Raw genomic sequence first — 13,749 nt, forward strand, 5'->3', positions numbered from 1 at the left:
TATCTTTTCGGCGCCAGGTGAAAACCTTTTTATTCTCCCAGGCATTTTAATCTACCTTTTAAGCTTTTAATGTATATGAGGTAATTTATTGTTTATATTTATGTTCTATTGTTCTTGTGATGTTATTGTATTTTATCCTATGCTGTACACCGCCCTGACAGCCTTCGGGCTGTGGGCAGTATATAAATTGAACAAAATAAATAAATAAATAAATAAATATTGCAGATGGGGTTGAGGTTGAGAGAAAAGCAGCTTGCCTAGGACCACCTAGTGAGTTCTAGCCTAAGCAAAGTTTCAAAGAAGAGAGTTTTCTGATTCATAATTTTGTCTCTTAGCCACTATGCTACACGATTTGGACAAAGTAACTAGCTCCGTCCAAGGATATCATGGCCACATTCAGATGCAATGCTGGCCATAAGCCACTATGAGACAAATTAATCTGTGAATGAACTATGTGCTGGTGTGTGCAGCTCATGAATTCCCCACTTCATTCCTCCCTTCCTCGAGCAGGGAAACAAGCCATGGAGTGGTTGATTAAGCATTATGGGAGAACCCACTTGTGGCTCGTTTCTTTCCAAATGATCAGAATCCAAGGTCTGTTCTTGGCTTCCTGATAACGGCTTGTTTGGAAGAAATGAACCATGATGCCCAATTCGGACTAAACAGCCACTCCACAGTGAGGTTCTCTGCTCAAGGAAGGGAAGAGCAAAGAAGGGACAGCTTGAGCTATGTGCACGAGCACTACAGCTTGTTCACAGACTAATTTGCATAGCTATGGTTTATGGTCAGTGTTATGTCCAAAATATAAAGATATTTGATTCGCAACATTTCCTAACAACACATAATTTTACAAGGCATTGTGTTGCAGCACGAAAATGCATCTTTCCCCAAAGAAATATACTTTAAAACTCGATCATATGTTCTTGGCATCTGCCTAAACAAATTCAGAGATGTTTTCAGTTCAAAATCGATATACATTGAAGGAATCTTAAATTAGTTGTGATGCATGATAATCATTTGGTGCAGACAATAGCTTAGGCCTGCAGGATGGATGGAATGAATCCAAATGGTGGGAAGTGTCATAACAAAAGGCAAAAGTATGGCAATCCAATCAATCAATCAATCAAAGGCAAAAGTATGGCAATTATCAACTATGGGATGCAGAAGGAAAATATTTCATGCACTCTAACACAAATGTGACATAAGAGCAATTACTTGTGCAATTATAACAATTTATGATGAAGCAAAGCATTTCAGTAGCTGAGTTCGCCCATACTATTTAATCAAACCATGGCTTAGCATGAATGAGCAAATGTGCAGGTTCCCAGAGAGAATGCAGCTGCTTTGCTCCTTCTCCATGTGAACCAGGAATTGTGGTTTATCTCTCCAGAGAAATCTATTTCATGACCCATCTACATTTATTATAGTCCCCAGTGAGGTGTTAAGTGCAACATCTGCTGCAAATTCTTGGCATTAGTTGACACAGCCTGATTATGTAGATGAGGTGCTTGTGATGGTACAGCCAGCAACACGTCTTCTCGACTTCTTAGCTTATTAAAGCTTGCCGAGGAGACTGAGTGGATCCAGGGTGTGGTCAACTTGTCTTTGTGGAAGGAAGTGGCCCTGGCCACCCTGAAAGAGATGGTGATCTGACCGCTCCTGAAAAAGCCCACCCTGAACCCATTGGTTTGTGACAAGTACTGCCCTGTCACAAATACCTGCTTTTTAGGGAAGGTGATAGCGAGGGTTGTGATGCAGCAATTGCAAGAACTCTTGAATGAAACAGATTATCTTGACCCACGCCAATCTGGGTTCAGGCCTGGTTATAGGACTGAAGTGGTCTTGGTTGCCCTAATGGATGACCTTTGGGAGAAAGATAGGGGAGAATGTGACCCTGTTATGCTTGCTTGATCTCTCAGTGGCTTTTGATACCGTTGACCATGGTATCCTTCTGAGCTGACTTGGTGAGATGGGTATTGGAGGCATCTTACAGTGGTTCCAATCCTATCTCCAAGGTTGGTTCAGAAAAGATCATTGGCGATTGTCTTTTGCCCCCCTGGCAGTTGTGCTATGGGGTGCTGCAGGGTGCCATCTTGTCCCCAATGCTTTTAAAGATCTATATGAAGCCATTGGGAGCAGTCATTAGGAGATTGGGGCAAGGTCTCAGCCGTACACTGATGATACCCAGCTCTATTTCTCTGTAACATCTGGATTGGGAGAGGTTATGCAAGCCCTAGACCAGTGCTTGGACCTGGTGGTGGGCTGGATGAGGATCCGGTGGTGGGCCAATAAACTGAGTCTGAATCTGAGCAAGATGGAGGTGCTGTGGGTAGGTGGTTCCCAAGTCTAGATAATTTGGACAACTGCCTGCTTTGGATGGGGTTGTATTCTCTCTGAAACAGAGTTTTAGTCTGAGCGTGCTTCTAGATCTATCTTTGTTGCAAGAGGCCCAGCTGATCTCAGTGGCTAGGAGTGCCTTTTACCACCTTTGGCTGGTAAGGCAGCTGTGGATGTTTCTGGACCTGGATAGCCTGACCGCTGTTGTCCTGGTAACCTCCAGGCTGGATTCCTGTAATGTGCTCTATGTGGTTGGTTCAGAAGCTGCAGCTGGTGCAAAATGCAGCAGCGCCAACATGTTAACTCACTGTTGAAATAATTGAACTGCCCATTAGCTCCCAGGTTAAGTTCATGGTACTGGTTTTGGTGTATAAAGCCCTATACAGCTTGGGACCAGGATACCTGAAAGATCGTCTTACCCTTTATATACCCGGTCAATCACTACACTCTGCAGGTGGGCGCCTGCTGCAGATACCATCTCATCAGGAGGTCCATCCCACATAACAGATGAAGCAGCTCTTTAATGTTGTGGCACCTACTCTTTGGAACTCCCTCCCCTTAAATATTAGACAGATGCCATCTCTGTTGTCTTTTCGGTGCCGACTGAAGACCTTCCTCTTTCAAGCAGCCTTTTAGGTAGAGACCTTATCTCAGTCTGAATCTGTACTGGAATTATTTTTAAGATTTTAAAAAGATTTTTAAAGATGTTTTTTCTTTGTACAGGTTTTTAAAGATGTTTTGTTTTTAAGATTTTTTAAAGATGTTCTTGGTGTTTTATCACTCGTTTGCTTTCCTGGGCCTCCTGGGAGGAAGGTCAGGATAGAAATTTAATAAATAAATATATACATATATATAAAATGAGCCGTAAGCCACAGAACAATCCTTGGCTACAGTTTGTGATTTGTTTGGAGGAAGATAAACCACAAGCCTGGGTTCAGATGTAACCCTAAGCCAAACTATGCCTTAGTTCACGGCATAGCAGCAGCAGGATTAGAGGAGTAACAAAGTGGCTGTGATCTTTCTGGGAAGCTGCATGTTTGCTCATTCACACTATGCCATGCAAACTGGGTCATTGACAGCAGGACTATTTCAAACAAAATAACTTCCACATAGAGACTTCTTCAAATGACCTCCACATGGTTGCTGCTCCATGCAGTGAACTGTTTCCTGGTCACCAGCTCATCAGTCCATATGGCCAGCCCCCACCATGGGGTTTCTTTCTACATCATCGCCAACCAACCATTCCTCTTGGCAGTGTGCAGCAGTTTCACCACATGGAAGCATAGGATCACCTGATTGTGCGAGGCAGCCCCAAGCAGGTAATGAACTGCCAGCATTTTCACCAACCTGTGGAACCGGATGCTCGGAAGATAGTTAAACATGTAATAAAGACAAGACTCATGATTAGTATGACAACTGCTAAACGTTTATTTAGCAGAAAGGTAAGTAACACAGTACACGAAACAGACATAGATACAGGAGAGATGTAATTCAAGTTAGACAGAGGGCAGGTGAAGGCAAAGGAGTGAGCTCAGAAAGGAGGACTGAGTGTTGTATTGTATCTCAAACCCCTGTTCAAAACTCCAGGCAGATTGCTTATGGCTTGGGGGCAGGAGTCAAGGGGAAAAGGGGAGAAAGGCCCTTTTTTATTTCACATCCTCCTGAAGTCCCCTGCTATATAGTTATATAACTCTAAAGAGCTGAGGTTTGGAGCTCCTATGCGGCCCTCCAGATGTTGCTGGACTACAGCTCCCATCATCCCTGAACATTGGCCATGCTGGCTAAGGTTGATGGGATTTGAAGTCCAACAACATCTTAAAGGGCCACAGGTAAGGTTCCCCACTCCTGTTCTAGTGTGTATATAGCGTGTACACATGCTGGAGAGTGAGAGAGGAAAAATATTCCCTGCTTTATATGCTCTCATTACAAGAGGCAGAACCAGGAGTAGCTGGTGTGGTGGGGCAGGTTGCCCCACCTTACTGAAAGTGTAGCTTACCTGGATAAGGTGAGGGTGCAATAACAGCAAGATTTCCAGAGCCAATCTAGTGTTCCCACAAGTGTGTTTGCACAGCCCAGACGTTGCCACTGCCTTGGCCCGCCACAGGCCTGTACATGTAAGCTGCAACACTGTTGAAAACTATGACAGTGAGAAGCAGGACCTTTATTATGGTAGCCCCTCAGCCTGAATTGCCTTTAGAATGTGGAGAAGCCAATCTCTGGATTTTTCTATATGGGCCGTAAGACTTTGCTGTATAGCCACCCTGGGCTCCTTACTGGGAGGAAGGGCAGGATATAAGTTTAATGAATGAATGAATGAATAAGACTTTTTCTTTGTGCAGGCATTTGGTTGATTTTTAAGATCTTTGGGGCTGTTTCTATCACTGTTGCTTGCCATTTGCTTTATGATTTTATCTTACTGTATTGCATACTTGTTTTTGCATATATGCTTTTAGTGTAGCATTTATGGAAAATTTTAGATATATTTTTATAATTGTTATATTCTTTTTTGGTTTGTATATGATTAATTTTGTTCTCATGTTATGTATATTGTTTAGAGATTTATTGTTTAGTTATGTTTACTTAAAATGTGATCTATTGTTTTTCTTATTATGTAGAATTTATATTGATTTTTTATGTTGTAAACCGCCCAGAGAGCTTTGGCTATGGGGTGGTATACCAATGCAATAAATAAATAATAATAAATATTGCTTTTCAATTTGTACACTGCTTTGAATGTTGGATAGTATTTTAAACCAATCTTCAAATAAATCAATAAACCTAAGTTGTAAAACAAATAGCTTCTGACTTTTCTACTGGAGTAGAAGTTTTAGAAAATGAAGGAAAAATTCATGCCAATGTTTGCCTTTGTTCACTGAATAGATTTGTCCAGAAAAAGTCAATCTCTTATCTGCAGGCAACTATGCAATGGTTGCATAGGTAGCTAATCTTTTTTGGCCCAAGGGCTGCACTCACTCTCAGCCAACCCTCTCCGGTGGCCGTATGCGAGTGGTGGGTGTGGCCACTCCACAATCTTGCATGCATATTATTGCAGGCACACAAACTCACTCACAGAGAACACGACCATGCAGCTTCCTGATTTCAGCTACGCTGTGCGGATCAGAAAAAGAGGACAGTTATCATCCCATCCACATTCATCAAATGATCAATCTGATGACCAGACATGGGGCAATTTGCATCTCCATCAGGGTAGTGGATTGGGTGTCTACCTTATTTGTTTTTTCTTTTTACAACCATGAAGTTCAGTGGGACCAGGGGGGCATAAAATTGCTTAGGGGCCAGTCACACCCCCTGAACTATTCCTTCCATCAATTTCTTCAATGCATGCAGTTACTCTTAGGTATAGCACAGTGGGGAGGAGAGCCTGGCTGAGAGTCCAGAGTCTGTGAGTTCAAATCCCCGCTCGTGTCTCCTCGGTGTAAAGGGCCAGCTAAAGATCACCCTCACAGTGAGTGGCTCAGGGGTTATGTGCCCTGCCACCTGTGCAGCCGTGGGCAAGATGCATAGTCCCAAGGAACCCAGTTGCCCCACAGCTGGCAGTTGCGGACAAGGAAGGGGATGGCTTGTGCAGCTGTGGCAAGCTGAGCAGGCCCTAGCCAGCTGGGAGGACTAGCCTCAGAGGGAGGCAATGGTAAACCTCCTCTGAATACCGCTTACCATGAAATCCCTATTCATAGGGTCGCCATAAGTCGGGATCGACTTGAAGGCAGTCCATTTCCATTTTTTCATACGCCTACTGCCAACTTCCACACAGAACTGTATAGGGATGAGTTATGAGTCCATGATGACTGGTAATATTTGGCAGTATATATGCTCCTTTCCCATCTTTTGGGACTCTGGCATTTCTCCACAGATTCTCAGGTATGGTATCTAATGGTGCTGAGAACTGCCCAGTTCTGAGAACACATTGGATGGTTATTCTTCTTCTCTAACAACCAGGCATTTAAAAAGTCCATTTTGAATTTCAGTTTTTACTAATAGGCCAACCATTCAAGTCAGATTTAGTAGACTATAGCTTCCAAGATCATATATGGGGGGAGAGAGAGAGAAAGACAGAGAGAGAGTGTAAGATTCATGCTTCATTAGCCCTTTTCAAAGCCTCTGGTATGGAGGATGATGTCAGAAGAAAGAGGTTAGACACCAAAGTCAGTATTTCATTTTCATATGTGAGCTCTTTGAGAACTCTTGGGTGAATGCCATCTGGTCTGGATGAATCATCACTCTTTAAATCAATGAATTTGCTCCAAAATCTCTTCAGTGGACACTTCAACATGCAACTTTTCCTTCCAATTCATCACCCAAGAAGAATAGTTTGAGTGCTGGCCTCTCTCCTATACCCTCTTTTGTGGAGACAGATGCAAAGAACTCATTTATCCTGTCATCCCTGAGTGCTTCTCTTACGCACTGGCAGTCCAGTGCCCCTACTGTTTCTTTGGCAGGCTCCCTCTATATAATATATTTGAAAAACAAAGTTGTAGGCTTTTTAGAAAATATTTTAATCCAGTTGCACTCCAGTATCCCTTTTTATTACATACACTACACTTGGCAGAAATTATGTTCTTGTTAATTTTTCCTCACTTGGGTTACACTTCCACTGTTTAAAGGATGGCCTTTACTTTTACTTAACTAGCTTCTGTTTCCTCCTCCACTGTTCAGTATAATTAGGGAAGGGCTGCCTTTCATTGGTAGGGCATCTGCCTGGCATGGAAAAGATCCTAGGTTCAATCCCCAATATCTCCAGTTAGGGCCAAGAGAGACTCCTGACTGAAACACTGGAGAGTTGCTGCCAGTCAGTGTAGACAATACTGAGCTAGATGGACCAATGGTCTGACTCTGTATTAGGCAGCCTCCCATGTTCCTAATTTAACATAATATAAATATTCTAACAAGATTGTCTGTGACTAAAATCGACAACAACTAAACAGGCAAAGGACAAAAGGGAATGGAATAGACAGGAGAGAAAAAGGTGAAGCAATTTATGTCAGAGTTCGTAAGCACGTTAGAGGGGAAAACTGGAGAAATATACCAGCCTCGGAGTTCCCTGATGAATACACAAAACACTGGGTGCACACCCAAACTCACATCTAAACGGAGAGAAATTTAGACATATGAGTAAACCAGGAAACAGGACACTGATTTTAAAATTAGCCAACAGACAGATGATGTCTTCTTCAGCTTCTCACATAGTAGATTTGCCCATATTCTGAGTTGTGGGTTTTGAAATCAGCTACTGCAACGCTAAAAGACTGCTAGTCTTGTTCTCCAAATAAGAACTGTTTAGAGTAACCCAAACACAAATTAAAGTAGACAGGGCAAGGGGATGTTGTGCGATGTCATGAACTCTGGTCTTTATAAAAGACTTGACATTGAAAATGATAAGTTCAATAAATTAAGAGAAACTTAAGTGGGGGGGGGATCAACCTAAACAGTATTAATTGAATGTTGTCAAAGCATGCCTACACCCATTGCAGTTAGTCCATTCTCTGGCAACATTTGATGCGACGTTTCCAGCACAAACAGATGAGTCTTCTTAGAAAGGTGTGGACAATTGTCACAAGACACATGGCACTCCTACATAAAAACAATTTATTTCCATTCAGGATTTATGACATTTATTATTACTTTTCCCCACAGATCTAGATATTAAGTTTCATACTGAAACATTAGTGTGAAACAATCATGAGTACAGGATTCGTGGCTAGAAATTATGGCACAGTATGAAAGACTGTTAATCACTGCCAAATTTCAAAATATGAAACTTCACACTGATTGTTCATGTGTGTGGTTTATTTATGAAAGGAATTGCTAGAACATGTAACAAAGCCACCTGAAAGCATAAACCCAAATGCTGATTAACACATCAAACGAGCTGAAAAGCATTGGTGATGTTTTGTTGTGATGAACAATTTTTTTCATACTCCAGGTCCCCTTAAACTCACACTTTGCCATCCCTTATCCCTACAAAAATAACTTACCTGGATTAATGGTAATAAATCTGTTGTCTTTTGGTAAGGGTGTTGTCTCTGGTCTTCTTGGAATTTCTCGAGTATATTGTTCATTTGTGAATGCTGGTGGCACTTGGGTGGAAGGGACTGTTTTATATTGAGTGTCTGTTTCTGTAATTCCTTCTCGTCTGGGACTCCTACCTGTTGGGAGAATGCTTTGGCTTTGCTCTTGATCAGGTATGGTTTTATTCCTTCCCTCCTCCATAGTCCTGTTGGGAGCAACAGTGGTGTCTGTAGCTTCAGTGTTATTCTGTACCTCAGCGGCCTCAGTAGCAGCACTTTTTTCTTTTTTTTCTGAATCTTTTTCTCTCTCTTCTTCATGCTCTCTTTCCCCATCCTCACTTTCACTTTTCTCATCCTTTTCCCCATCCTCTGTTCCTTCACTGTCTTTTGTGAGGGTGGAATCACTGTCTGGGCCTGGGGAAGATAAAGCCTCAGTAGTAGCAATGACAGGCTTCACCAATTGTTTGTTGGTTGATGCAGATGTTGGGAGACGAGTTGGCCAAACAGTACTAGGAAAAGAGGAAATACCACTACTGCTAAACCCAAGGCCTGCAAGCAAGGTGCTGGTGACCACTGAGGCCACCGTTGCCTGGCTCCCACTGGAGGAAGGCCCCATTCCAGTTGCCATGGATACAAAGGAAAAGGGGAGACCTGAGGAAGTCCAAGTAGAAGATCCAGAACTGATGGGAGCCATGTCAGCTGAAGGTGCAGGAGAAGCTGTAGGCTTGAAGAAATCACCAGGGGGAACAAGAGAAGAAAACACAGCAGAGAGAGCATCAGTAGAGGTACCTGACATGCTACCTCGGCTCTTTTTTCCTTTTGATTTCCTTTTCTTTCCAAACACTCCATTCTGCCCATTATTCTGTTTAAATAAGACAAGTATATTTAAACAATTGTGGTTAAAGCTAGCTGGTAAACAACACAGAAAATTCACAAGACAAACAACACAGAAGGCATAAGACAACTATGATATGATTGAGAGAGGCCCTGCAGTCTTCAAATCAGAGCCAGAGTGATTGTTCTTTTAAACAAGAAAGATAAAGGAAGTTGTAGCAATGAATTTCACAGACTCTGCATTAGAGTTTTATATTTTTCTCCATGAACGTATGATCCTCTCAGAGTTAAACTCTTCTAAATCCAATCGGTTTCAGTGGTAGAGTGAAGCAGCACATGCTTAAATCTTCCCTGCTGAAACAAATGAGATTTAGAAAAATAATTTGGATGTGAAAAACTTTTAAATTATACTTTATTGTTTTCATCACCTTTGGAGAATTTCCACTTGAATTCCATTTTGTCAAGACATTTTTACACAGCTCTAATCAATATATGATGATAAGCAAAACATAAGACTGTGTTGCACTTTGCTGTATTTTTATTGCTTTTCCTAATGTTCTACTATATTTTTCTTTGCAAGTAATTTTATTATGTTTAGCACATAAGAAAATGTTATGTTGATCTTGGTAGCACATCCTTACCTATCTATTTATTTACTTATATTGATATAGAAGACATTTCTGCTTGTCCACTCAAGGCAGTTCACAATTTAAATTAATTGCTGCCCTGGGCTCCTACTGGGACGAAGGGCAGGATAGAAATCTCATAAAATAAATAAATAATAAATGGCCTACAATCTAATAAATGGGATAGACAAGGAAAAAAGGGATAGGAAGAGGTTTTATTAGCAATTGAAATATTAATTTGTTTTATTACTTCCAAGTTCATTTCTCCCATAGTTTCACCCTATAAAGCTTCACACAGTTTTCATCAGTCTTATCTGTGAATTTCACTGCATACTCAAATAACCTCTGTTGCTTTTACTGTTTTTATTGTTTGATGAATATAGTGTTTTAACTTAATGTATTTTTTTAAAAAAAACTGTAATCCATATTGATTGTTTTGACAGAAAAGTGGGATATAAATAGTAAACTAAACTAAATGCAAAAGAACATCAGAAACCCTTTGAACCAGTTAAGGTGGATTTACAAGGCAATTAGACAGATTACTTGAGGAGGAAAAAAATGAAATGGCTTGCCTTCAAGTCAATTCCGACTTATGGCGACCCTATGAATAGGGTTTTCATGGTAAGCGGTATCAGAGAGGGTTTACCATTGACTTCCTCTGAGGCTGAGAGGCAGTGACTGGCCCAAGGTCACCCAGTGAGCTTCATGGCTGTGTGGGAATTCGAACTCTATACTACACCGGCTCTCTTACACCACTCTTGAGGAGAAGAGCTCTATTAACAGCTTTAGCAACTGTGGTTATATGGAACCTCCATGTTCAGATGCAACGTACCTCAAAATTAAAAGTTAGGAGCAAAGGAATTTGGAACATAGGAAGCCACCTTATACTGAGTCAGAACTTTGGTTCATCTAAGTCAGTGTTGTCTAGACTGACTGGCAGCAACTCTCTAGGGTTTCAGAGGGGACATTCCCAGATCTGTCTGGAGATACCAGGGATTGAACCTGGTTCTGCATGAAAAGCAGATGCTCAACCACTGAGCTATGGCCCTTCCTACTATTATACTCCCACTGCTTTTCCTATCTATCTCTTATTCCATCCTTCCCATTCTGCTGCTTCTAAGAAAGATGTTTGTACTAAACTGACTCTCTCTCTCTCTCTCTCTCTCTCTCTCTCTGTGTGTGTGTGTGTGTGTGTGTGTGTGCGTGCGTGTGTTAAGAGCAAGTGGTAGTGATTGTGTTCAAGCCCAGCTTGTAGCATCTGGTTGGCTGCCATGAGAAGTCAGATGCTGGACTAAATGGGCCTTTGCTCTAATGCCACCCTGGGCTCTTTTTGGAAGGAAGTGCAGAATATAAATTTAATAAACAAACAGATAAAATTCAGCAACTACCATTACTATGGGGAGTGAGAATTTTGATATGCATACCTCATACTATAGTGGAAAGGGGGAGATTTTAAGAGACACACTACAGTTTTCACAATAGCTAATCTGCACCTTCAAAGCTACGAGATGTTGCTTAATTGTACTAATGAAAAGAAATTTTGAATGTCTAGCACATCTCAGTGATGTCCAGCATTTTATTTTATACCGTTGACTGTCTGGCTGTTCTCAAAAGCCTGAGCAGCATTTTGTAGTTCGAAATGAGATTAAACAAAACCAGAAATAAAATGGTGACAGTATATTCTCACCCTTTTGATTCAAATCCACAGGTTTACCTGAATTATTTATAATGCTCTTCGGTGCATTACTTATTGTAATAACAATTGTTTTCAAAAATAAAATAAAAATAAAAAAATTTTTAGCTACTCCACACATTCAAAAATATCAGTATAGTCCCAGGATCATATGTAGCCTCTTTAAAGTAATTTTGAATTAACCAACGATGAAAAACATCTCAGAACTCTTGTATCAAAATCCTTGGAATCTTTGATTTCAAATCAGGACTATTTAAATTGGAGATTTACTATATTATGCTGCCACCTGCTGGAGAAGATCTTGCAGTATTTTTAACAAATGCTTTTCTGTTGAATTCAATGACTCATGTCACTTACCACTCCTGTTTTTACTATTCTGGTCCCCTCGAAAATTCGAGTAGTGTTAGCTGGGGGAGGAAAAAGGAATAATAATATTTAAAATAGATAAAACTGCAAAAACTATTAATAAACACTGTTTATCATTTCAATTTCTAGACTGCCCTTCATCAAATTAATAATCCCAGGGTGAGTTACAATATAAACACTCTAACATTCTAGATTTCAAAGATAAAGAGATGTTTGTTTAATCACAGAGTTCTATTAAGGTAAATAGCTCACACTGAGGAAGAGGGAAAATGCAAACAAGCTTAGTCCTTGGAATGAGAGCTGGGGCTTCTAAGTAATTTTGTCAGTCTTCTTCCTGAACTTCCATTCTCCATGATTACTCTACATCAGGTGTGGGGTATGTGTGGCCTTCAGATGTTGATGGAATACAGCTTCCATCATCCTAGCCATTGGCCATGCTAGCTGGGGCTGATGGGAGTTGGAGTCCAACAATATCTGGAGGGTCCACAGGAGCTTTGCATTTCCATAAGCCAGCCAGACACGCTACAAGATTTTAATCCTGAATGAAAAACCTTCTTTCATTATACTCCTTCCTGCTTTTCCTGCCTTACTATCTCTTATCCCCAGCCCACCTGGCCCCAATTCTTCTACCTTTAGGGAGTCAGATGTCATTATTTGCAATGAACTGGCAATTGGGCATGTTTGAAAATGCTAACACAAATGATGGGCATTGTGTAAATATGAAATGGCTATTGAGGGCCCAGTCTGGCCTTCTGCAGATGAGGCAAGCTTCTGTTTCTGGAATTAAAATAAAAGTTCAGTTATCACTCCTGATACAATTGCCTCAATTTGGACCTGCTTCTGTGTCAGCAGAAACGTCAGTATTACATCACAGGAATGTAGTTTTTGACCCATGAAGCCTTATGCAGCTCAGGAGTTCAATACCTCAAGGACCACCTCTCCCCATATGAACTGACCCAGACCCTGTGTTCATCATCAGAGACCCTTCTTCGTGTGCCACCTCCATGGGAGACTCGAAGAGTGGCAATAGGAGGGGCCTTTTCCGGGGTGGCCCCCCAGCTGTGGAATACTCTCTGCAGGGAAGCACCCTTGGCACCATCTTCATCCATCTTTACATGCCAGGCAAAGACCTTCCTCTTCACCCATGCCTTGAAGTGTGGCGTCCCAGCTGCTTTTTCTGTATTTCATGGGCTTTAAGCTTTCAGTAAGTTCAGTATGTTTTTATTGACTATTATATACATCTTTGGCTTTTAATATATTGATGAGCTTTAGATTTTATTTATGTGTATTTTTATCTGTTTTTGAAATGTAAGTCTCTTTGAGACACTTCGGTGAGAAAAGTGTCTAACAAATATAATGAAATAATAATAATAATAATAAACGGGATTGTAACACATTTTAAAGTCAGGAAGAGTGAAAACAAGAGTAGCACTACCATGTCACTAAACCTGAGTATAGGATCATAAGAACACACTGCAGTAAATGCCAGTAGTTTTTTCCCATTACAATTTCCCATGATAGTCCCATTTCCAAGGTCAAACTGATAACACTACTTAGACAAATTGTGGTTGGTATATGACAGACAAATATTCAGCAAGCAATTAACATCTTCTGGAAAAAGGATTTGCCATAACTGGAGTAACAATTTTTCATGATTAACTCTTCCAGCATTTAGAACTCAAAAGTTGTTCTGTGCCAAGTAAGGCACTTGGACAGAGGGGTAGTTTTTGAGGGGGGACTTCAAAATTTGGGAATTATTGGCCAGGAGCCAAAGATCTCTGTTGCATACCCAAGTGTATGCATTGGATCTTTCTCAATTTCTGCTTCTGAATGCAGCTTCTCACACTCAGAAGGCACCCTCATTTTC

The 13,749-nt window shown here is 41.0% G+C and overlaps 1 protein-coding gene across 3 annotated transcripts in view; it reads right to left on the reverse strand.

Annotated features, from left to right (window-relative positions):
- Positions 1-13,749, reverse strand: part of PTPRG (protein tyrosine phosphatase receptor type G) — an 828,925-nt gene that overhangs the window by 142,038 nt on the left and 673,138 nt on the right. For 2 of the 3 annotated variants that reach the window (XM_061618737.1, XM_061618738.1), the window contains exons 11-12: positions 11,874-11,923; positions 8,331-9,225 (exon numbers count right to left, since the gene is read on the reverse strand). In XM_061618737.1, the coding sequence (XP_061474721.1) occupies positions 8,331-9,225; positions 11,874-11,923 (945 nt within the window). The remainder of the gene's footprint in view (positions 1-8,330; positions 9,226-11,873; positions 11,924-13,749) is intronic. The other variant, XM_061618739.1, reaches the window with a different exon arrangement.

This window comes from Rhineura floridana, chromosome 3 (genome assembly GCF_030035675.1).
Source record: "Rhineura floridana isolate rRhiFlo1 chromosome 3, rRhiFlo1.hap2, whole genome shotgun sequence".
In the NCBI taxonomy this organism is placed as follows: Eukaryota; Metazoa; Chordata; class Lepidosauria; order Squamata; family Rhineuridae; genus Rhineura; species Rhineura floridana.